Below are 23,577 nucleotides of genomic sequence, written 5' to 3' on the forward strand. Positions count from 1 at the left end.
CTACTTTTAAAGCTATCTTCCAACTCAGCCATACTCCATTCATATTATTGCTTAAAATCTACTTTTTCATTAAAATATATCCTAATTTCCACATTACTAACACAATTCTGCAACCAGTTTGTTACATAAAAAGTAAAGTTACAATTTGTAACATAGCTTAAGAATTGCAATTTATCTCCTTATATATTTAAAATTCTATTTGCCCACCACATCCCTTCCTCCCAACTTGATAACAGGTGGCCATGCAAGTGAGCAAAACTGTTACTTTTGCAAAGCAGTCAAGTGAGTACAAAAGATACAAAGATTAACAACTGTAGTCCCTGACTCCAGAATTGATGCAAAATAAGCCTGAGATAGATAAACATAGTGTCAGAGGAGTAACGTGTGAGAAATGAAAGAGGAAAGTCCTAGGAGTAGAAAAGACAGGGAGCCTCCAAGTAATTTGAGCAGAGTGAAGCTTTTTGTGTTGGGGAGAGTTGTAATGGATGGAGATGGAAGGAAGGATGTCAGCACAGAACGCAGCAGCCCTGACAGCAAAGAACCCCAAGCCTGCAGGGAGCCATCTGTTACTTTGTTGGAGCAGCTCCGAGGCCCCTGTATTTATCTGCCTCAACCTTTGCAGCTGCTCTAATGTTTCCCACACATCAAGTCTATTGTCCCCGAGACCTGCGGTTTTAAGGGCGAATGGGATCTCCTCTCTCTTGGGCTTCATCCTTGTACAACTTTGTGGGGAAGCTATCAAGCCTCTTGTTAACTTAGATGTGGCACCAAACCCTCCATCACATAAGCAGCATCCATAGCTGGCTGAGTTTTCTGTGTCACTTAACTACCCATCGGTTTGAGGTCTGCTTGAGAAGAGTGACGTTTCTTTAGTCCAGCAAAACTTTTTTGAGAGTTTCATAGACCTAGCCCTCTGGGGAGATCAATTCCTGACCTACTAGCTCTGTCAGAGCCCGGAGGGGGGGACACGCATGGAGAATGCAACTGTGGTCCACAATGGTGACAGGCACCAAGCTGTCCACACACAGTTACTGCCACAGGGATCAGTGCCCTGTGTGTGAGGAGGTGGTGCGCTGGGAAGGAGACTACCTTCTTCCCAACAAGGCTGACTACATAGAAGGGACAGATGCAGAATCGGTGAATTGCAGTATTGCTCCCATTCTACTGAAAACCAACCAGTCCCACAGCTGAACTGGGAAGTGGTGAGCCTGCAGTTGGCACAGGACTTAATGTCTGAGCTGACAGATCCTGCAGACCCTTCTCGGCACCCCCTGCAGGAAGTGGGGCTGCAGGATAACAGTGAGGGAGCTCCAGCCCAACACCCACGTGGAATATTGTAGGAGTTCTGCCCCCCCCCACCACGGACCTGTTCTGCCCACTGGGGATGCTCACAGACCCCAGACTCTGAGCAGAATGGTGAACGGAGACCACAGTTGCTCCCTAGTCTGGTCCAGAGGCCTTGAGGGGAGCTCAGAGCTCACATGAGGCTGGATTTCAGCTTACTGGTTTGCAAGGGCTGCCTCATGAAATTCTCCTAATAAACCAAGGAGTCACAGGATATCAGTCTAAGTGTTTGCTAGTTTATTCTCAGGGAAGCAGTGGAAAATGAGCATCCATGAAGTTGATCAGTGATGGCTGATCCACTATGACCCTCAGCAGGACTCTGGCTGTTTCCTGACTTGGCTGGGCTGCCTTTGTACTCACACCTCCCCTCCTGCGCGAGCTCACCAGTGGGCATTGTCAAGCCACGTGGGTCCATCAGCGCCCAATGGAAGCCATCACTGCTCACATCCGTGGGATGTGCACATTCTTCTGGCCCGATTCAAACAGGGACATCTCTCCCGTGATTTCCAATGAGGGCACTTAACCTGAACATCAAAAAAGCATGTGTGTCCTGAGACATAATGTGTCCCTTGGTAAGAGATGACGGTGCCTTTTCTGTCATTTAAAACACATTCCCGTATGTATTTCCATTGAAATAAAAAAGCCTCTTCCTGTTGGGATGGACTTCATAATTCAGAATATTTGTGAAATTTACTGGATGGTTTTCACATATAAATGCAGTTCAGCCATGGACGCAGTCACTCATCAGGAACAAATGTCAACGTGAAAACATCATGTCTTAACTGAACAAACATCTTTACTGAAGAGTATCCATTTCAAAAAAAACAACGTATTTGGATAACTGACTTGCAGTGATTGCTTCTGCAGCCCCCAAATCCCTTAGCCAAAGACTGTGTTTCAGTTTTAGGGGACAGCAGAGAGGCACACATTGCGATTCATACACTAACTCACACCGATGGCGAGCACAGCAAAGCTTGTGGATACTTGCCCAACCTCATGTGGGTTTTCAGTAATGAGTTATGATACATCTTCCTCTCAAGGGTTTTCTTTTTGGAATTTGGAATTATAGATGAAAGAGCGTTGACATGTATGAATAGACAACGTTGGCACAGATAGCAGACAGACCCAGATGAACATTAAAAAAAGGAGCACACATGGAGCATTCACCAAACATAAAGGCCAGAGAACGAGTAATTTCAGGACTTTATAAAAGGAGAAGTAGGCCTCCTGGGAAGAAAGCAGATGCCGGGTCTTTCCTCCTTGGGGAGGCTGATGGCAGTGAGGTCCCCAGCCAGGGAGGCCACAGTGGGTGAGGTGCACAGTAGCCAGAATAGGGCAGTCCCCTCTCATGGGGTTGAGCCCTGACACAGCACGCTGAGCAGGTACCCCGCAACATGGCTTTGCATGACTTGGAAACAACTTCAGATCCAGTGAGAGCACGTGTTTGAGAGGGAGGGGTATCCAATGCAGAAAGAAAGAAACACTCAGAGATGTATAAATACAGTGTGGGGGGCAGAACGGTCCCAGTGAGGTCTGGGCCCGTGTCTGGAACCTGTATGTTCCTTTCCATGGCAGAGGGGAAAGGAACTCACTTTCCTTGCACATGTGAATAACATCAGAAAGACTGTCCTGGACGACCCATGTAAATGCTGTCTAACCACGTGAACCCTTGAAGTAGAGAACTTTCTCCAGCTGGAAGCAGAAGAGGAAATCAAAGAAACGTGACAGAAGAACGAGAATGCAGAGAGGTTTGAAGGGGAGAGGGACTCGCCCGGGGCTGCTGGAGTGGGCCACAGAAAAAGCACAGGATGTGCAAACCCCTAGGAGCTAAGATGGCCCCAGGAGTCCAGGTTTCAGCCCTACACCCCAGGAACGTGAGTGGATGTGATCAGGACAGTCAGCAGGGCCGGCCGGCTGGCGAGGCTGGCCGTTCCAGACCCCAAAGAGAAGAGTGGGTCGCTGTACCTAACGTTTGTGCAAACGGTGTGGTCTAGCTCAACACTCGCCTTCCTTCTGGGTGTCTGGAGTTTTGGTGCTTGCAACGCAGAGGATGCCGACTTAAGCAGCCCCAGAAAACACCTGGGTGCTGAGTCTCCACTGTGCTTCGTTAGAGACGCATAGTCGGCAGCACGTCACGTGGGCTGTTGTAATCATTGTTGGGGGAACTCAGCACGTTTTGTGCGACTGACTTCACTGGGAGCAGACTGTGGCAGCTTGAGTCTGGTTTCCTCCAGACCTCCCTCCGTGCACCTACGCCTATGCCTCTGCTCATGTCGCTCTGTATTCTTCTGCTGTAACAAATCATAGCCGTGAGTGTGACGACACACTGTCCTGTGGGTCCTCCGGGGAATCATGGAACCTGAGGACGGTCCAGGGGATCCCCAGACAGCGTGGAGGAGAAGTCTTCCCCAGAGTCTCCGGGAACAAGCAATGCAGCCTTGCCAACACCCTGGGCAGAGGACCCAGGCACGTTTGCAGACCTGAAACCCACAGACACTGATATAACTCTGTCCTGTAGCAGGCCATTAAGGGTATGGTGATTTGTCATAGCAGCAATGGGAAGCTAAAAAAGTGACAATGTGATGAACGCATAAATTACTTTCACTGAAAAAGAGTGTAAACATTTCAAAGATTTTTTTTCTTTTTTTAAATCTTAAATTCACCTTCAAGTTCATGTCAGCGATTCATATCTGAAACAACCACCTTAAGAATGGGTAGGGCCTCTGGTAAGGTATGTGGTTTATTAAAAGACCAGCTGACTCTGTGAGAGGCTGGAGAGCAGCCAAGTCAGCCCGACCTGTACAAAGAAGCTGTAAGTATAACAGTCATAATTATCCACTGGTGAGATTCACCATCAGTAGTGTCCAGCCAGACCCAGAGTAAAAGATGGACCCACTGAAGCCGTGGTAATGGATTCAGAAAATACAGGGACTTTCCTTTCCTAAAGGAGCTCAAAATATAGGAAGGAGAAATAGCCACGAGTGAGTTTCAAGGACAGCTGAGCTGAGACAAGGGCTACAGAGAAGGGCAGAGCAGGGAGCTCAAGGAAGGCAACCAGCCAGAACGCAGACTCCACTCACTCCTTAACTCAGTAAACATTTCCCAACTTTCTGCTCAGTCCCAGGCCCCGTGAAGTGTTTGGGCATGCAGGGAGGGAAGGCGGGTCTCTGTTAAGTGGGCTCAGTGGCACTGGGAGACAGCCACTCCAGCAGCCTTCACAGCGTGACTGACAGGACAGGGGTCCACATGAGTCCTCACCTGCGTAGTCTATAATTTTTTATTTTGTTTTTGAATCTTGTAGAAGCTTTTATTTCAGTGATCAAAAGAATGCAGTAAATGGAATCTATACTGATTAACATATAGGCATGCACCTCTACCTGAAACTGCTATCAGTTTTTGACAGGCCTAAATCTTTATAACTTATTTAGACGTATCTTTGAATTTCTTGGACCCTGATACACAGGGTAAGTTAACTTCTTCCTCGTGGCAGTTTAGTAATGAGAATTATGTTCACTGGCTAGATTCCTTTATACCTAAAGGCCTCTGGACACTGAGGCTGCCTGTACTACCCTCAATCACAGCATGAGGAAGGGAGATAATGTAGAAAGCTGAATTGCATGAACATCCCATAATTGTTTTTTCCCAGCACTGGTGGTCAAAACACTAGATAAGGAGGTCTACAGTTAAGTACCAAGTTATTCTTCCCCCACTGCTGCCCTTTCTCAGACACACAAAGATGTACATCAGGGTCCCCAGAAATGAGCACTGCATCCACACAAATGACAGATTATACCCATGTGGTCCCACTATCAAATTATAGAAAGCAGTTAATGGGACTTTGAGAAAAACATTGTCCCACATACAGTAATATGCATCTAGTAAAGTTTTCCATTCATCTATCAATTGTTTTCACAAGATTAACATTAAAAAAATATATATATACATATGACCCCCAAACCCCAACACACAAAAAATTGGTCTTTGTTCATTCTCAGATGACAGGATGTCCCAAGAGTGACAAGAGTGGGAGCCTTTTTTTCAACCATTCCATCAACCACTCTTCATTTCTTGAACTACGTTCCTTTTCCAAAAAGATAATGCTAAAATCAGTCAGAAAGGCTTTCTGAAAAAACTGGCTTGGATTTCTGGGTCTGTTCCAGTCGATTGAACTGGCTTGTATCAATGAAGCGCTCAACGCAGTTCACAAAACAGGCCTCAGCCCGACTTTCCAACTTTGGCCCAGGCTTGTCCATGCACTTCTCCCAACAAAGTTCCGTCATCTGCTGCACCAGCTGCTGGAAGCGCTGTTTCTGAGTCTCCACCTCAATGAAATGCTGCAGCTGCGGGTCCACGGAGCCCAAAACCGCCGCAAAAGAAGATGAGGAGGAATCCATCGTAGCGCAGCCATGCGTGCAGAGATGAACTCCACCAACTCACCGACCTTCACGTCTAGTCTAGAATTAATAAGGTCACTATTCTTGACACTACCGCCCCAGGCACCTGACTGGCAGCTCTTCCATATGGTCCCTCCAACTTGTTTAACTGAAAGTCAAGAATTTTCAGGTTCCCAATCATTTATTGGGATGGGAGGGCAAAAATAAAAACCTTTATTAATACAACTAAAAATAAACATGCCTTAACTATCAGTCACTTAATTTTAAAAATCAATATTCAGTTTTGAACAAAAGTTCTTTATATGACTCAATGCTTCATTAAGCTTTAACTTTCATTTTTTTTAAATGTATTGGGGTGACAATGGTTAGTAAAATTATATGGGTTTCAAGTGTACAATTCTATAATACATCATCTATACATCCCATTGTGTGTTCACCACTCAGAGTCAGTTCTCCTTCCATCACCATGTATTTGACCCCCTTTTTCCCTCTTCTACTACCCCCTGAACCCCTTACCCTCTGGTAACCACTAAACTGTTGCCTGTGTCTATGAGTTTTGTTTCTATTTGTTTTTAATTAATGTTTATCTTAACCCTTTACTTTGTGTCCTTAGAATTAGCTCAGCATTAAGATCTACTTCTGATCCATACACATGCAACTGCTTGTTTGGGAATGTTAAGTCAGACAGCCCTACAGACGCAGACAACTTCCCTCCCACTTTGTTCTTTAGTCGAGTGTTAGATAACTAACTGTTCTTCTTGATTCAATTTACATCAACATGTACTGACGAATTATTAAGAGCTCCGGAGATAAACAATTAAATAGACCACAATCTATTAAATTATAATAAGCAACAGAGTTATAAGAAAATTCAAATGAGGGCAGGTTGATACCCAACAAATATCATTTTGTTGTCTGTGTGAGGAAGACAAGCAATGTGCTAGGATGTAATGACTTTTTAGCTGATACTTTTCCTCTTACAATGGCAATTAAGAAAAAAGAATTTTAAAAAGTTACACAACGTCCTTAGCATTAATTAAATGGAAGCTAACTACATTTTTTATTGTGGTAAAGAACACATAACATAAAATTTACCGTTTTAGCCATTTTAACTGTCCAGTTCTGTGGCATTAACAGTCACATTGTTGTGCTACCATCACCACCATCCATCTCTAGAACTTTGCATCTTCCCAAACTGGATCTCTGTCCCCATTAGACACTGACTCTCGGTCCCCTTCCCACAGCCCTTGGCAATCATCTAAACCACTTTGAATAACGAGAACAAAGTAGTTTCATGTCTACCTGGCCAATCCTCAGGCCACACCCCTCCATTAGCCCCGCCCCCACACTGCTGCAAACACTACACAGACGCTCGCGTGCAGCGCTGTACTCTGAGAGCTTCTCATTCAGAGCAGACTGTGATTTACAGGCATAAAATGGTAGCTACATAACTGATTACAAATATTTTAATATTCAAAAAGTTAAACAAACAAAATTTAAATCTTCTAAGAGAAGCATGGATATGCAACCAGAAGCAGGAACAATGTCACTGATGCAAAGTACAGTTGACCCTTGAATAAAGTGGAGGTTTGGGGCGCCGATCCTACTCCCACTCAAAAACCCACATATAACTTTTGACTCCCCAGAAACTACAGCTGTGTCCTGCTATCCATGAGGAATTCGTTACAGGACCCTCAGGGACACCAACACCCACAGATGCTCAGTCCACTACGTCAAACGGTACATGTCCACCCAGTCTGCCCTTCACATCCACAGACCCAACCGCGGATCAGAAACAATGCAGGTATTTAATGGGTCAGCTGTCATTTAAAGCAGTGATGACTGCCGAGGATCCCAGAGATCTAGGGCCCATGAATTACAAGGGGCCACACGGTGCCCAAGGTCCTGGGGGGGCAGCACTTGTGTCCTCGTCACGTCCTCCACAGGGACACTCTCCATTACATGTAGTTTTAAATGTTCGGGTTTTTCCAAAATCTCACATAACCAGAGGACATAGAAGAATGAATTTACTTTATTCAACAATGCTGAGGCAATGCAAACTACTGTGTCACTGAACAAAAATAAAGTAGGTTGGGTGTGACTTCTTTATTCCCTAAACGGTTTAAAGGAATAATGGGAAGTCTTTTCCATATTTCAATGTTACTAATTGTTTTACTTATTTCGTAAATTATACATGGAGAACGTGTTTTAAAATGTCATATGTCTTACATTCACTCGAAAACATTTTCAAGCAATTGAGGACGCTCCATTTCTATATATGATCTGATAGGTTTGCTGCAACATGCACTAATTGACATAGTTCATACTGTGACAGACTGCTTTTCAGTAAAGAAACATACCGAGAGACTTTCTTCTCGCCGATATTGCTTCCAGTTCCTCCCACTGTCACTGAACATCAGGAGGTAGCTGGTCACCCAGTCGGAGCTCCCGTATCCTCCTTGGGTGGCCACAGCTGTGACCTTCATTCTCTCTCCAAGGTCAATCTGCAGCCACTGGTATTTATTTGATACAAGTGGGGTCCAGCCACCAGCTCCTTTTTGTAAAAACAGAAACAAGAAAAAATGGTAAGGAGAAAGAAAAATTTAAAATCTATATTATCTTATAAGAATGTGAACATAAGGGAAACTTGTGCAAAGCATAGTTTCAAACGCTGGAATATTTAACCCCTCATAATTACACACACACACCCACACACAATGAGAACACAGACTGAGTATAAATGGAAGAAGCCTACACTAAATGCTTTAGTTTTCAGCTCCTGACTCCTAACTCTCTGAGGGTCCAGGGTCCCATTACATGAAGTCCTCAATGCGACAGGCGGACACCACACACCATGCCATCACCTCAGTGCGTGGAAGTCATATTTTTACTGACCTTCATGCATGACTGCCCTTTGTTGGATGGACACAAAGGAAATACTCAGACCATGGAGGGACTAGAAAACCTTAATTCTGGATTCCTGACATTAGGAAGCACAGTGTTGAGTGCTGGGCTAACAGAGCTGTTACGGCATTCCCCTGCGCTCACGGTACTTACAGACTCGGAGACAAGTACACAGTTCTAGGAACAACTCCAAGAGCAATGTGGTAGGGGCGGAGGTGAAGGGGGTTTCTGTGCAGGGACAGAGCATTCTGAGAGGGCAGTAGGGAGGGAGACAGCTTGGATTGAGTGGATGAGAATCCTCGGGGATTCAAGACAACAGGTGCAGAGGAGAAACCTGTGCTTTGTGAGATACAGCAGAACGAAGGGCATCTGAGGATGTATTGCTGATATATTTTGTGTTTCCAGTGTAATAAAAACATGAGTTGTTGAATTTATACTTAGATTTATCAACTTGAATTGTCTAATTTTAAATTAATATAAAATATGAAAATTGGGAACTAAATTTGAAAAGCATTCTGAACCTGATATTTTGATAATTATCCATATCTAGAAAACAACAGTGTTTTGGAAACAATCCCTAATAAGACAAAATTAGCTTTAAAAAACATTTCCCCCCACTATTCTGACACTTAACTTGAAGCTCTGCTAACAAGGTCTGACACTTCTGATAACACTGGTTATCTTCTCATTTGGAGCCATTCCTGACACCTACATCGTTTACTAAAGCCATTAGGACTGAGCGCAGTGGGGGGTCTACGTCAGGAGGTGTGTGACTCGGTTACCAGATGGCTCACGGAAAAGGGGAGTGGGCACTCACACTAGGACACGGAAACATCGCTTGGAGGTGGCACAGCTGCTTCCTCACCACGTTCTCTGTTAACAGCACAACCTTTAGTAAAATCTAAAGCTTACAAGTTACTTAGAACCCAGATTCTTTCTAAGATTTCCTCATTTTCTGCATTAAATCTCTGTGCGAATACTCAACATTTCCCTTTCAGTGTACCATAAGCAGAGTATCTATTCCTTTGATCCAGAATCTTAAGTATGCTGCAATTTTGGTTGTTCTGTAATTCATTTTTTAACTTTATATTTTGAAATAATTCCAGATTTACAGAAGAATTGCAAGGGTGGTATAGGGAATTCCCAACTACCTTTTATCCAGTTTCCCTGTTCTTAACATTTTACATTACTACGGTACTGTTATCAAAACTAAGATATTAATTCTGGTACAATATTAATGAAATGACAGACTCTATTTTGATTTCTCCAGCTTTTCCATTGACACCCTTTTCTGTTCCAGGATCCTACATTGCATTTAGTCACTGTGTCTCCTTAGGGTCCTCCAACCTGTGACAGTTTCTCAGTCCTTTTTGTCTTAGATGACAATCTTAGCTCTCACCCAACACCTTTCTGCCAACTTCTACTGTTTTGTCCAGGCTCCCATCTAACGTTTGATACATGGGAAGTCCTTCTGGGTTCTAGCTGGGCTTGAACTCACAGACCAAGGTAGCATTACCCTGCACCTGCTCATACTTTATAATTACTGCCCCCCAAAAGTTAAAAAGTAGGTATTGGCATTTAGCTGATCGTTTGAACTTGGAGGATCTACATTTGAAATTTTATGAGTCTGTTTAAGTCTCTGAGAAACTACTAAATGTCCTGTTTTGGTCCTACTTGTTAGTATTAAAGTTCTAAAAATATGCTGATACACTTTTTTTTTGCATTTCACAATCTTTCTCAGCCATTTTTAATTTCTCAAAGCCAGGAGTCAGCATTAAAAGGGTACCAACTGTGCACAGGAACACAGCGGAGTAAAAGGTACTGGTCTCCGCCATGTGGCCCTGGGACCTGCCTCTCCCACAGGTGCAGCTAGCTCTCTGCCACCCAGCCTTGAACACCTGTAGGTAATCGACCTGGAACACTTCCCATCCTTCACCTGAGGAAGTACTACAGCTACCTGATTAACTAGGAAATCTGATAAAGTCATGAAATTTCAGAACCCCCTGTGTTATAGGGCAGCCATGGTAATCCCCAGTCCCCTGCTAGGTGGTGACAGGAGCTGCTGGGCATGCACTGACTTTTCTAACATTTCATAAAATGTCAAATGTACAGACTGGGAAATACACAAACACAACTTAAGGACTGAGAGGGTGCATGAGACAGCTGACCGACTGGCGTGGCGACCACGCCGTGCAAGGGAAAACAGAACGGAACAGAGCACACTGACAACGTTAGAAGCGGGGTTGGAGCAGAGCTGCTCAACAAGCCAGCAGGGAAGACCATGGTTCTTAAACTGGTCAGCTGGTGCTGCTAAATGCCTCTCATCTTTTATAAACTCCACGTGGGAACCAACACCCCGAAACAGAGCCAGAGGCTCCTAATTACTGTTTTGGAATCACCAATGTTTAACCCACAAGCAAGGCACCTACCCCACCCCAGCGTTTCCGCTTCACACACCGTAGACTGTCTTTCTCCACTGCCACCTGCCTCTCTTCCTCCACAGCCCCTTAGCTGAATAAAGCATCACAATTTACACAAAGGAAAACACTTCCAGAGAGCCCAACTTGCATGGAACCAGGATCCAAAGCCAGGGATGTCACCAAACACAAACTATCCTTCCTGCTCTTAAGGAAAGTGTGACAGGTGCCCACCAGGGCAGCAGTGAGGGTGCAACAAGCCCTGTGAAGCACCTAGCACTCTCCCCGCCATACACTTGTCATGGACCAGCCGCTGCTTCCAGAGGCAAGAGGGCACGCAGCAGGGTGCTGTACGTCTCGGTCATCTCATTACTGAATGGCTGGTGCCTGCCACTTTATACGAGATAAAGGTGAGACAATGACACGCATGTGTAATGTGCTCAGGACCCTGCCAAAGCCTCGCAATTCCTCCCACACCCAGCCGGCGGGACTGGTGCAGGTCTCTGCTTTGCAGTCGCTTTAGGTTCTTAAGAGGATACTTTATTCAAGTTTAGCTCCTTCATCATTCCCTACCCCTAAATACATCCCCACAGTTATTCAGCATTGTTTGCTATGGATAACCAGGCTGTCTTTTATACTGAAACTGGAAGCTATATCAGAAGGTTTCTGTCTCTAGTTATTGCTGTGTGATTGATCGGCTCAGACACAGACAGTGACACTCCTTTGGGGAGAGAAAAGGCTCAACAGGAAGCTCTCTGCTGGGGCTTTAATTACTCTGGCCACTGATCATGCTGACAATGACCACTGCTCCTGGTGGCCACGTGGCATGCACTGTCATAAAGACTGTCAGCTTTGGGCAGAGAGAAAAATTACCCAGAGGTGAAAAGTAAAATAAGCTCATGCCTTCTTCAAGTTTCAACGTGTCCCAGAATACAGATAACAAAGGAGCAAAAGTCAAGGGGGTTTATTTGCAGTGAACAGACCCCCACCCATCATGAGAGCATCTACATGCCAAGTGACTATAATGCTAAATGGAAACTGTCGTCGAGTGAAGTTTTCCTCCAAGATGGTTACTACATTGTCTCAAATCTCACCTACCGTATTGCCCTGAAAATAAGACCTAACCGGAAAATAAGCCCTAGTGTGACTTTTCAGGATGCTTGTAATATAAGCCCTACCCCAAAAATAAGCCCCAGTTAAGACCATCAGCCAGCCAGACAGACGCCTTTAGTATGTCCGTTGCAACACATTACGGAAGTATTGAATTATAAAATAATAATATTAATATATAATTAAATATAAATAAATATTATTGACATTAATACTTAAAATAAATGATAATTTAAATTATAATTAAGTATTTGTAAATACCCAAGTGGATGCCTTTGGACGAGAGGTAAACACCTATGTAAACAGATGAACTTGAGACTTATTGCCAAATGACCAATCGGAGTACAGACACAAATAACGTGCGCACTTGATAACAAACGGACGTGGTTGTGTCTAATATGAATCTTCATAATTCAATATGTCGTGTTGTAACGGACGTACTTAATGCACTCGTGTGAAATAAAGAAACGTTTTCTGAATTTTGGTGCCTGCAATTTTTCATCCCTTTTGTGTGGACCATCATTCTTAACTGTCATCATTTTCGTTGCCACTCCTGTCTCGTAAGTCTTCAATTAACACTTGATTTAATGGTAGATTTAAAGGGAGTAATATTTTGACCCCCAGACAAGATGAGTGCAAAAAGAAAGAGCTATTCTGTCAAGTACAAGAAAGGAACTGTGGAGGACTCCCGGGGCAAGAATCATACGGCTTTCTGCAAAGAGGAGAAGTTGGATCTACAAATGGTCCGAAAATGGTGAGCAGAGTACGACAACCTCAGTCAACAGGTAGACGAGGGAAATACTAAGAAGAGCAAGTGTGGATCAGGTCGGCAACCACTATTTCCTGAGCTAGAAATCATCCTCTGTGAATGGATTGCTGACAGGAGAGCAAAGGCTTTGGTTGTGTACGGGGCTGATGTTCAAGCATTTGCCCTTCCAATGGCACCACAGTTAGAAATACCCCCAGAAGAATTGAAAGCATCACAACACTGGCTGGATGGCTTCCTTCAGCGATATGGACTGTCTCTAAGAACATCGACAACACTGTTCAAGCTGGAAGATACTGAAGTTATTAAACGTGCACTTGTATTCAAGTCCTTTGTTGATGGCATCGACTTTTCTAAATACCAGCTCTCCAACATGATTGTAATGGATGAAACTGCAGTGTTTCTGGGCCAGGGATCTCAAATGACAATTGATCAGAGGGGTGCCTCATCAATCTACCTCTACTGGTTATGAAAGTGCACGTGTTACCTGTATTTTGGCAATTCGTCTGGATGGAAAGAAAGCCCCACCTCTAATCACCACTAAGGGCAAGAAAGATAAGGTTGAACGTATTTCAGGCCATTTATGTTCTTGAAACCGAAAAAGCCTGGTGCCCACAAGCAGTTATAAGGCAGTGGGTCGATTTCATGCTGCCACTTGTTTTGCGAGGTGGCCAGAGGTCTGCTAGTCTGGGATTCAGCCAGCATTCACCGCGTGTGCTAAAGACATGAAGAACTTCCTTGCAGAGAGAAGAATAGATCAAATAATGATTCCTGCAGGAATGACCGCCTATCTCCAGACTCTTGATATTGCAATAAACAAGCCATTCAAGGGCGATTTGCGCATGGAAATCAATGACTATATTGAAAATAGAATGGAGAGAAATCAGCGTGGAAACTTTGTGAAGCCTGGCCTGCAAGAGGTCGTGACTTGGGTGAAGAATTCATAGGATAAAATCACTGACAGCTTGTTGCCAATGCACCACGAGCTACATGGACAAGAAGTGCTCATTTAAGGAGAGCTCTGTTGCTGGACATGAGAGATTGGGGCCAATGGTTCTACAGGAAATGGAGTCGCAAGAAATTCAAGCCGGAATTCGGGGTTTGGAGAGTTATGACGATGTTCCAGAAGATGGCATGACTGTATTTGAATAAATGTAGATTTTTGTACATGAATAAATGTAGACTGTTCTACATGAATAAATGTAGATTCTTGTACATGAAAAACTAAGACATCCCCTGAAAATAAGCCCTAATGCATCTTTTGGAGCAAAAATTAATATAAGACCCGGTCTTATTTTCAGGGAAATGTGGTAGCTATGTGTCTTTCTTTCCTCACTCACATGTGTCTTAATTCACAGAAGAGTCATTAAAAGTTCTAGGTGGGGCCCAGAACTTCTGAGTGGGAAGAAGGCGAGGGAAGCAGGAGCCCATCTTGCTTTCCCCCTGAAAGATGACAAGTGTCCCCAGGAAAGAGGAGCTGGTGGGTGAGGGGGTGCTCTGCCAACGACCTCCCCTCACTGATCTCTGGGCTTGCCATGCTGAAACTTTTTTTAGATCCTGCTTATGTTGATGAGGGGAATTTAAATATTTACTTCAGTTCTGATTTCTTAGGAGGTAATTCCAGCTGTCTATATATAGTATTTCTGGCTCTCAGGTTGTAGAAAAGGCAGAAAGCCTGCCTGAGAACGGCCAGACAAGCTCTGGTTCCCCTTGGCCGTGCTTCCTTGCACCTGCCGGCAGCCTGAGCAAGGAGGAGGGCAGCTTCCCTCAAAGTGCATCCACAGGAAAAAGTCACACATGGCTGCCTGATTATAGATAGGACTCCTGTCCAAAATGTCCAAAATGGCTTTATAAATTAAGAACTCAAAAATAAATAAATAATACGTGTATCCTGATCAATTTGAGATTCACATTAAATGCCGGTGACACTGACAAAAAAAAAGCACCTTGTGACCATTCACGGGAGACTCCCTAAAGCTCTGTGTGCAGTGTCCCCAGGGGTAAGTTCAAGTTCAAAGTACTGAACATTCACTATTGCAGCTCTTTCTTCTTCATGTAAACAAAAATCTATTGATCCCATGTAATTTGCTTTGCTTTTCCCACATACACTCGTGACCAAGTTTTAAAGGAACATACAGTAGAGGCAGTCAGATATGAGTTGATCTGAGGTTTTTCAGCTCTCATTTGTTTGAAGTTCTGCATTGACAAATATGTGAGATGACTGCTAATTTCTCACTTTAGAAATAAAACAAAAATTGCCCCGAGAGCCTATAAACATTCTGAACAGGTAGTCAATACCTGATTCATGCCTGAATAAAATGTGTGACTGAGCTTATCTGTTCATATCCCATAAAATCGTCATGTTTATGAGGAGTGCAGCTCCGGGATCTGGTCTCATTCTATGGACACAACGTTGTGCATCGGGCAGAGGCAGCCTGGGTTACTGAGAACACCTACGTCCGGGGTCATCTCAAGGCCAGTCCGAACAGCAGCATCTCCCTGTGATGTGTACAGATGGGGGCGGGGCCAGGCTGCCTGGCAAGGAATCCATCACTCCCCCCACCAGTGCTCCACTGCTGTTCTTCAGGCAACACCTCCTTTCTTTGTTTGTTTGTTTTTAATATAGTACTGTGTAGAATCATGTCAGGAAATGCAAGGGTGAGATGCTCAGAGATAAAACCATCAGAACTAAATTATCTATCCATTTATGATTACTCAGTCAGCCAAATTTTTTCTAGAGGAAAAAATTCCATTGATGGTAACACTTACATTTTCTTTAATGATGTTATGTAGCTTAATTTATTACAATCTGTAAGCACACTATGAGAGCCTTGGATAAAAAGAGGCATGTACAGATTACCTATTATACAAAATACAGTATTATAATGTGAATGCAAAGAGCATGAGGTCTCAGCCTCACAAAATGTAATAGGCCACTTCTGGGCCTAAGTTGCCAGGACAAAACCATCTGATGCTCATTTCCCCCTTGGCATGGTGACCCAGAATCCCTCAGGCCATCAAACGGGACAGAGCAGTTAGCTGCAATCTGACTAGATCTAAACAGAAGGTCAACTTGGCAAGGACAAATTAAACCTATCATCCCAGCTGCAGTCTGCGCTCAAGCTAGAAACCAAATGAGATGCAGTCCGACTTCAAGAAGGCAGGAAGTGACATGCGACAGATTCCATAAGGGACAATGACCTGTCCTCTAGGAATACAGCCTGACCAAGAGTTCTACCCCCCACAGGCTTCAGGAGCAGATGCCAAGTAACCCACAGGGTTAAGAAATAACAAACTACCCTCTCAGCAGACGGCACTTAGCCGAGACCCAACGCGGGAGCCCGGCCACCAACCCGCACCTGGAGCCACGAGCCCTCCCACGCACCCAAATACTGCGTCCGAAAGAAGATAGAAAAACACAAAGAAATCTGAGCATCCCTGAAGGCACTCACCCATCCAAAAGAGGCTACTGAATCTGAAAAGGACTGAGTATCACCTTATTCTGCGGTAATTCTATAATTTGGGCTACTTGATAGACAAAAATAACTGACAACACTGCCTCCCTGAAGGTTGCTGACACCACTGAAAACATGCTGGCTTTGTCCTGGTTGGTCTCACCCAGCACCTCAAGCTCCACAGTGGGAACATGGGGACTTTGGAGCTGGCAAAGGGCTGTGGGAGAATCCAAGCCGACGGGCTGTGTGTGGCGTTCCCCGAGATGACCGTACGGCGGCATCTGCACCACCCAGTCCCCCCACGTGACACAGTCATGCCTTTCACGAGCTGTGGTTAACAAAGCTCCAAGGCCACCGAGCTCCATGCTCTGTGCGACAGTGCACAGCCATGTTTCATGTGCATGCCATGAAGGTGGCCTGTCCACGGCTCTCAGTGCCTGGCTGCATCTGTGGGGTCATTTAGTTAAAAAAAAATCAGAACAAACGGTGGCTTAAAAACAGGACGTGTATTGGCTACAGTGTATCTAAAAACTTTTAGGAAAGACAGACAAACAGAATGTAAAATCTGAAGTCCAGAGGCGAAGATTTCCCAGTACATTCTTAGGCCTTTATAAAAATCTGGTTTGCAAGCCTTTTATTGTGATTTGAATTGCTCTAGCGTTTGGTTAAACTGGCCATTCTATCAGACTCCTAGACTGTGAATAAAAGATAAGAATATACAAAAACTGTGATTTTGTTAAAAACAGGAGGGAAAAGTTCACCATTAGAAGACTTGCATCAAACATTTTGATGTAATATTCTGGTTTATATCAGGAGTTCAAGTACTTTTAGATCTAAAATTATTATTTACTCTTTCAATACACTTTGTTAACATTTCTCTGTTAAAAAACAGTGAATTTTACATCATATCCTATTTGGGATATTGTCCCATACTGTAAGAAAACATTTAAGTATCTGATAGCCATACTAAGTTAAAATCAGTTTTCTTTATTTTGCTAAAACCTACAGTAGTAACTTGTACTAGTAATTGTAGTTCCTACATTGAGATATGAATCTTAATGCTGAGGGTAATTTCTAAAATACTCAGCTGTTAGTTGCATTAGAGTATTAGACACAACCTTTCCTGGCTGCACCACCAGATAACAGTCTGTGTTTTGAGGAAATACACTCAATGTCTCGACATGGGAAAGGTGGAGAACCACAGACAAAAGAAAACGTCCAATCAGCTTGTCTCCATCTACTTTCTGTCTGCAATAAACAATACAGCATTCTGAAATGTCTTTTTTGATAAAGTTAAAGCAATCTCGTTTGTACTGATGAAGTAACTCGCCACATTGGAGTCATGATTTTTAGCATCCGCTAAATGAATAGAGTGGTCCTTCTCTCTGAGAATGATAGCTTACACAAGCATTTTGAGGAACAAAAAAGAGGACAAAATGCATGGATGCTTCTTCCTAGTCAATTTCAAGTAACTTCTGGCAAGACCACACATCTCACCACCATGCCTGCACTTACAGATCACGTGACTGAAGAGAAGATGGGATCGAGAGTTGGGGAAAAAACATCTGAAATGCTACTGAGTCCGCCTGATGAAGGGTTACCTAGAGGAACAATAATTATAAAAACAGAAGGCTATTTTCACAAGCAAATTATAGAATGAAAGCCCAGCATGGCTTACTATAAGATAGCTTTTTGCTTTTGTTTTTTAACTTGTGCCTGGATAAATTTGGAGTACAAAGTTTCTTTAGGAGATTTTTGAGAAGACAAAAATTAAGTCAATATTATAGCATGTTCTTATTTAGAATACACAGTCAGATTTTAGCAATCTTAGTTTTTTTATGAGAAATATTAGGTAACTTGTAATTTTAGGAAATACCAATATTAATGGAGACAAAATTGGCCAATATGAACAGTCAAACCTAATTTTCCAAGATCTTTACATTTTTATCTAATGGCTTCAATTTTCTTGAGCAGGTACCTGAATAAATGAATGTGTCTTTGTTTTACTTCTTAAAATCTATGAGTTTTGAGAAATTGTACGTTCAGGCATTTGGGGATGCTAACTTCTCAGCAATTTTATGTTCCCTTTGTATAAAAAGGTAAGGCATATGACATCATGGGAACTTCAGACTTCAAAATGAGAACACAAGAAGGACCAGACTGGAGATTTCAAAAAGTAATTCTGGGAGCACTTTGTCCTATGTTGCGCGATGATAGTAACCCGTTAGTTAACCATCTCCACAGCAAACGGTGTGTCCATTAGGGAGCTCCTGGAAACACTGACAAACATGTGGTGACACTCTCAGGATACAGTTTCTCTCCTCTTGGGCTCTGAGTGTCCCTGGAAATGCCTGGACCTCCCCCAACTTCTCTACTCATCCCTCTCATGGACCTCATTCTATTTATCACAAAGTCTTTTGTAATAAATATTTTGCTATTTTGCATAAATTAATAGGAAACAAAATAGATACATATATAAAATGTGTAAGTAAAAAATAAATACATAAAATAGAAAACATGAAATGTACAATAAATTCTAATTAATATTTGGTGTGTTGAATTAGTGAAGTACTTTAAAATCACAAAATACCTTTAATTTTGAATTATTTGGGTTCTGGGATATAGTAGCTCTAATTTACACACACACACCCCAGAAATTACGTATAGACTATTCTCTTAGTACCTTTATGTATCAGGTAGCTGCAGTGATCTATTATACATAACCCTCTTCGTGGAAGCTGTGATAATCTGAGACATGTCTAATTCTTATTAAAAATTTTGGAAGCTTGATGACTTCTGGGCAAAATCAGAAACGAGAAAGGTAAAACAGATCACCTTCTTTTAAACCTCCAAATATGATAACACAGAACAAGGAAATTTTAACTGTATAATCAGGTAGTCTAACATAATTGTCGTCACTAGATCACACAGAATTTGCATAAAAGGTAAAAGTACTGCATATCATCACCACTGTTATAACCATCCACAGTTTGCATTATAATACTCTCAACTCCAGCGAACTGAGATGTTCTCCAGCATTTATAAAGGCAAAGGAAATCTCAGGACAGACTCTGGGCTGTTGGCTTTTAACAGAACATACACATAGATGACCCTTCAGAAGGAATACTGATAAATTGTGCCATCTGAATCAGGCTTTAGAAATGGGTATAAAACCATGTGGTAATAACCAGGAATACTTAGCGAAATGCACATCGCATGCAATCAGAGTAGCAATAGTCATAAAAAATCTCATCAGTTAATTACCGCTCTCTTAAAAAAAATTAATTGTAATTTACAAAGAGAGTGGTCCGAATACAGCACTAAGCTTTATACTTACCGTTTTATGACTGTTTACCATATTCTGAATGATTAATTTTTTAAATTAAGTGTAATAGAAATAAGTTAATCTTAAACTTCAGAATTTTTCCTCCTGATATTTATAAACTTCGCAGTGGCATCATACTGACAGCACTGGAGGCCGGAATCATAAGGATATTCTGAACGTGAAATTGGAAACACAATACAAGCCCCTTGTGCTTCTTTAAACTAATTAAATATGGTGCTTATTTAGTTTTTACAATCTTTGGGCAACCACTGGAAAGTTTAGATGTTAAGCTGATATTACAGCAACCACTAGATCAAAAATAGTTAATTTGATAATTATTAATTGAAATCAGGCTTCAATGAGAAGATATTTTCATGGGGTACTAAAATGATCATGAATAATGCTTAGAAGAGTAAATATCAGGCCATAAAATGCTCCTGCAAGGTAAAAGGCCACGAGAGTGGACAATTAATGGACATGCTCTCCCTCCAAGCTCACTGAATTTTGTCACTTGTTCTTACTCTTGCCTACCAATCTGTTTGATCACTTACTAGGCTCCCCATTTGATTTTTTTTTTAAAGGCCCAGTAAAAATTCAAGCTCTCCTTAAACTCTGATCTGAGAAATATCAAATTAAGGGAGAAAAACACTCATTTCCATATTAACATAAGCAGAATTTACAACAGTGAATTTACATGGAACACGGTTAATTTTAAATTTTACTTTCTGAATTAATCTTTCATAGAAAATTAATCTATCCCTTAAAAAGGTAGTGAAACATTCGAGTGTTAAGTGTATGTACATAATCACTCCTTTGCCTCACTTCCCACCAAGCCCCGTCCTGGGATGGAGCTGTTTTTCCATCGTATCCCAGGCAGCCTCACAGCTCACAGATGCCATCAGTGGCATGTTTGGTTTCCCGCCAGTGGCTGTGACACTGGCTGATTCATCTGCTGTTTCAGTTATTCATGGACAGCACATTTGACCAGTCACACTTCCAGAGCCTGTTCTAAAACTAAATAGGGAGAATAAAATTGGAAATCATCTAACTCCAGTAACTCCCTTCTGATTTGAATCTCACTTATGATCATTTGTTGACAATCAGTAGGGAAGGAAGATATCAAAACAATAAAAAATTGATAATAAACAAGAGAAAAGCAAGCCAATAATAAGATGAACGTACTTTCTTCAATTTCACTAAACTCAGTATTAACCAAGAATATTAACTAAGAATGAAAACAATTCTCTCTGAGAGAGAATCATGGTAGATTAACAAGGAAACAGTGGCAGGCTCACCATCTCTGCGATTGAGACTTGCAAACCCAGGCCCATGGCCGCTGGACAGCTCTGAGGAGCTGCTGAAGGACACGCGAGGCAAGGAGGACGCCAGCGGAGTTTCACAGTCAGCTGTGAAGAAAATCCACGTTCCGGTTAACACACTGCTCAAAACGTTCCTGCCCTCTTCTCTTCCTCCCTTCCTCTCTTCCTCCCTTCCTTTCCCCTCCCACCTTCCCTTCTTTCTTTCCTTCTTTTCTTTCTTTTTAGTGAACATGCTAGGAAATGCTAGGACCTGTAGTAAACATCAGTTTTGATCACAGGTGTGCTAGCAATGGTTGAACAACAGGATTTTCAGAAAGATAAAAACCCACATTGGTAGTATTTGCCGCTTTCCATGCAAATACTCCTACCATGGCCAATTCAATGCTATCAACATGTGGAGTTGGAAAGAGATATGCACACATCACATTACATAGTATTTCTAGCATGCAGATACGAGGTATGTAATAACTAACCTCAACAGCATAGATAATCGTGAGATGCCATAAAATAAAGTAGGAAGTGGTGAGTTTTGAGGATTTATTACTTTTGTTTCTTGATTTACTTAATTATAAGCTTCTATAATTTAATTGTTAATAATGACTGTATTTTAACAATTTATTGCAAAACTCATGAAAAGTTAATGATTGGTTCTCGCTAGCTGCTAAAACTTGGTTCCAGCACACTGCTCCTCAATGGGGAAATATTAAAACTATTTCTTTTAAAATCAGGAAGAACACTTTAATAGGCATCACTGCTTCTTTTGAACATTGCACTGAAAGTCTTATTAGTACCTAAGAAAAAATTTTTAAACTAAAACCAGAGGAAAAAAAGCAACTGTCATCATTTCCAGATGATATGATTGACTAGGCAGAAAATCCAACAGTAATTGGCTAGCTTAATAGCTCAATATCCAAAATCTGATTAAATGTATTCTAAACTCTATCCATAGTTAGAAAATAAATAGAATAGCAAACAGTAACAACACACATAAAGTACTAAGAATGAATCTTACAAAATTATACAAGACATTTATGGGAATTATTATAAAAATTGTGTTGTACTGAGACATTACAGAAAAACTATACATAAAGACTACAATAATCACAAATAGGGAGACTCAGTATTTTCAAGGTATCATTTTTTCCTAGTTTGATGTAAAGATTCCTTAGAAGTCTAATCAAAAAAACCCAGGAGGGTTTTTCTTTTTCTTTTTTAATTAAAATTTATTGGGGTGACAATGGTTAGTAAAGTTACATAGATTTCAGGTGTACAATTCTGTATTACATCATCTATACATCACACTGTGTGTTCACCACCCAGAGTCAGTTCTCCTTCCATCACCATATACTTGATCCCGTTTACCCTCATCTACCACCCTTCTCCCCCTTTACCCTCTGGTAACCCCTAAACTATTGTCTGTGTCTATGAGTTTCTGTGTTTGTTTTTTTTTAATTTGTCTTGTTCCTTTGTTCCTTTCAGTTTTAAGGCACAGAGTAGCAGACTGAATCAAAAAAACTAAACCCAACCATATGCTGTCTGCAAGAGATACATCTCAGCTACAAGGACAAGCATAGACTCAAAGTGAAAGGGTGGAAATTGACACTCCAAGCAAATGGTTCCCAGAGAAAATCAGGTGTAGCCATAATGATATCAGATGAAACAGACTTCAGGGAGAAAAAGATAACAAGAGACAAAGATGGACATTTCATAATGGTAAAGGGGACTATACAACAAGAAGACGTAACAGTCATCAATATTTATGCCCCCAATCAGGGAGCACCGAAATATACCAAGCAACTACTAACAGAACTAAAGGGAGAAATTGACAAAACACAATTATACTAGGGGACTTAAATACATCATTGACAGCTATGGATAGATCATCCAAACAGAAGATAAATAAGGAAAGAGTAGCCCTAAATGACACATTAGATGAATTGGACATAATTGACATTTATAGAGCACTTCATCCTAAAACATCAGACTATACATTCTTTTCAAGTGTACATGGAACATTCTCAAGGATAGACCATATATTGGGACATAAAATCAGCCTCAGCAAATTTAAGAAGATTGAAATCATACCAAGCATATTCTCTGATCACAAGGCTTTGAAATTGGATATCAATTGCAAAAAGAAAGCAGGAAACCACAAATATGTAGAGATTAAACAACATACTTTTGAAGAACGACTGGGTCAAAGAAGAAATAAGAGGAGAGATCAAAAGATACATAGAAATAAATGAGAAGGAAAATACATCCTACCAAAATTATTGGGATTCAGTGAAAGCAGTAATAAGAGGGAAATTTATATCATTACAGGCCTATCTCAAGAAAGAAGAAAAATCCCAGATAAGTGACCTCAGGTTACACCTAAAAGAACTAGAAAAAGAAGAACAAATGCAACCCAAAGTCAGCAAAGGAAGGATATAATAAAAAATCACAGCAAAACTAAGTGAAATAGAGAACAAAAAGACAATAGAAAAAATTAACACAACAAAGAGCTGGTTCTTTGAAAAAAATTAATGCAATTGACAAACCCT

General features: G+C 41.9%; 2 protein-coding genes across 2 annotated transcripts in view; both read right to left on the bottom strand.

The window, feature by feature from the left end:
• LOC308504800 (contactin-associated protein-like 3) overlaps positions 1 to 23,577 on the bottom strand; it is a 194,714-nt gene that overhangs the window by 137,524 nt on the left and 33,613 nt on the right. The window contains 2 exon segments of the mRNA XM_081066133.1: positions 8,099 to 8,292; positions 21,011 to 21,121. Of these exon segments, the coding sequence (XP_080922259.1) occupies positions 8,099 to 8,292; positions 21,011 to 21,121 (305 nt within the window).
• LOC308504799 (mitochondrial import inner membrane translocase subunit Tim8 A-like) lies at positions 5,348 to 5,738 on the bottom strand (the record flags this gene model as incomplete). The annotated part of the gene is made up of 1 exon (XM_081066132.1): positions 5,348 to 5,738. The coding sequence occupies one exon, from the start codon at positions 5,736 to 5,738 to the stop codon at positions 5,451 to 5,453; it is 288 nt and encodes a 95-aa protein (XP_080922258.1). The 3' UTR covers positions 5,348 to 5,450.

This window comes from Rhinolophus hipposideros (genome assembly GCF_964194185.1).
Source record: "Rhinolophus hipposideros genome assembly, chromosome: 11".
Taxonomy (NCBI): Eukaryota; Metazoa; Chordata; class Mammalia; order Chiroptera; family Rhinolophidae; genus Rhinolophus; species Rhinolophus hipposideros.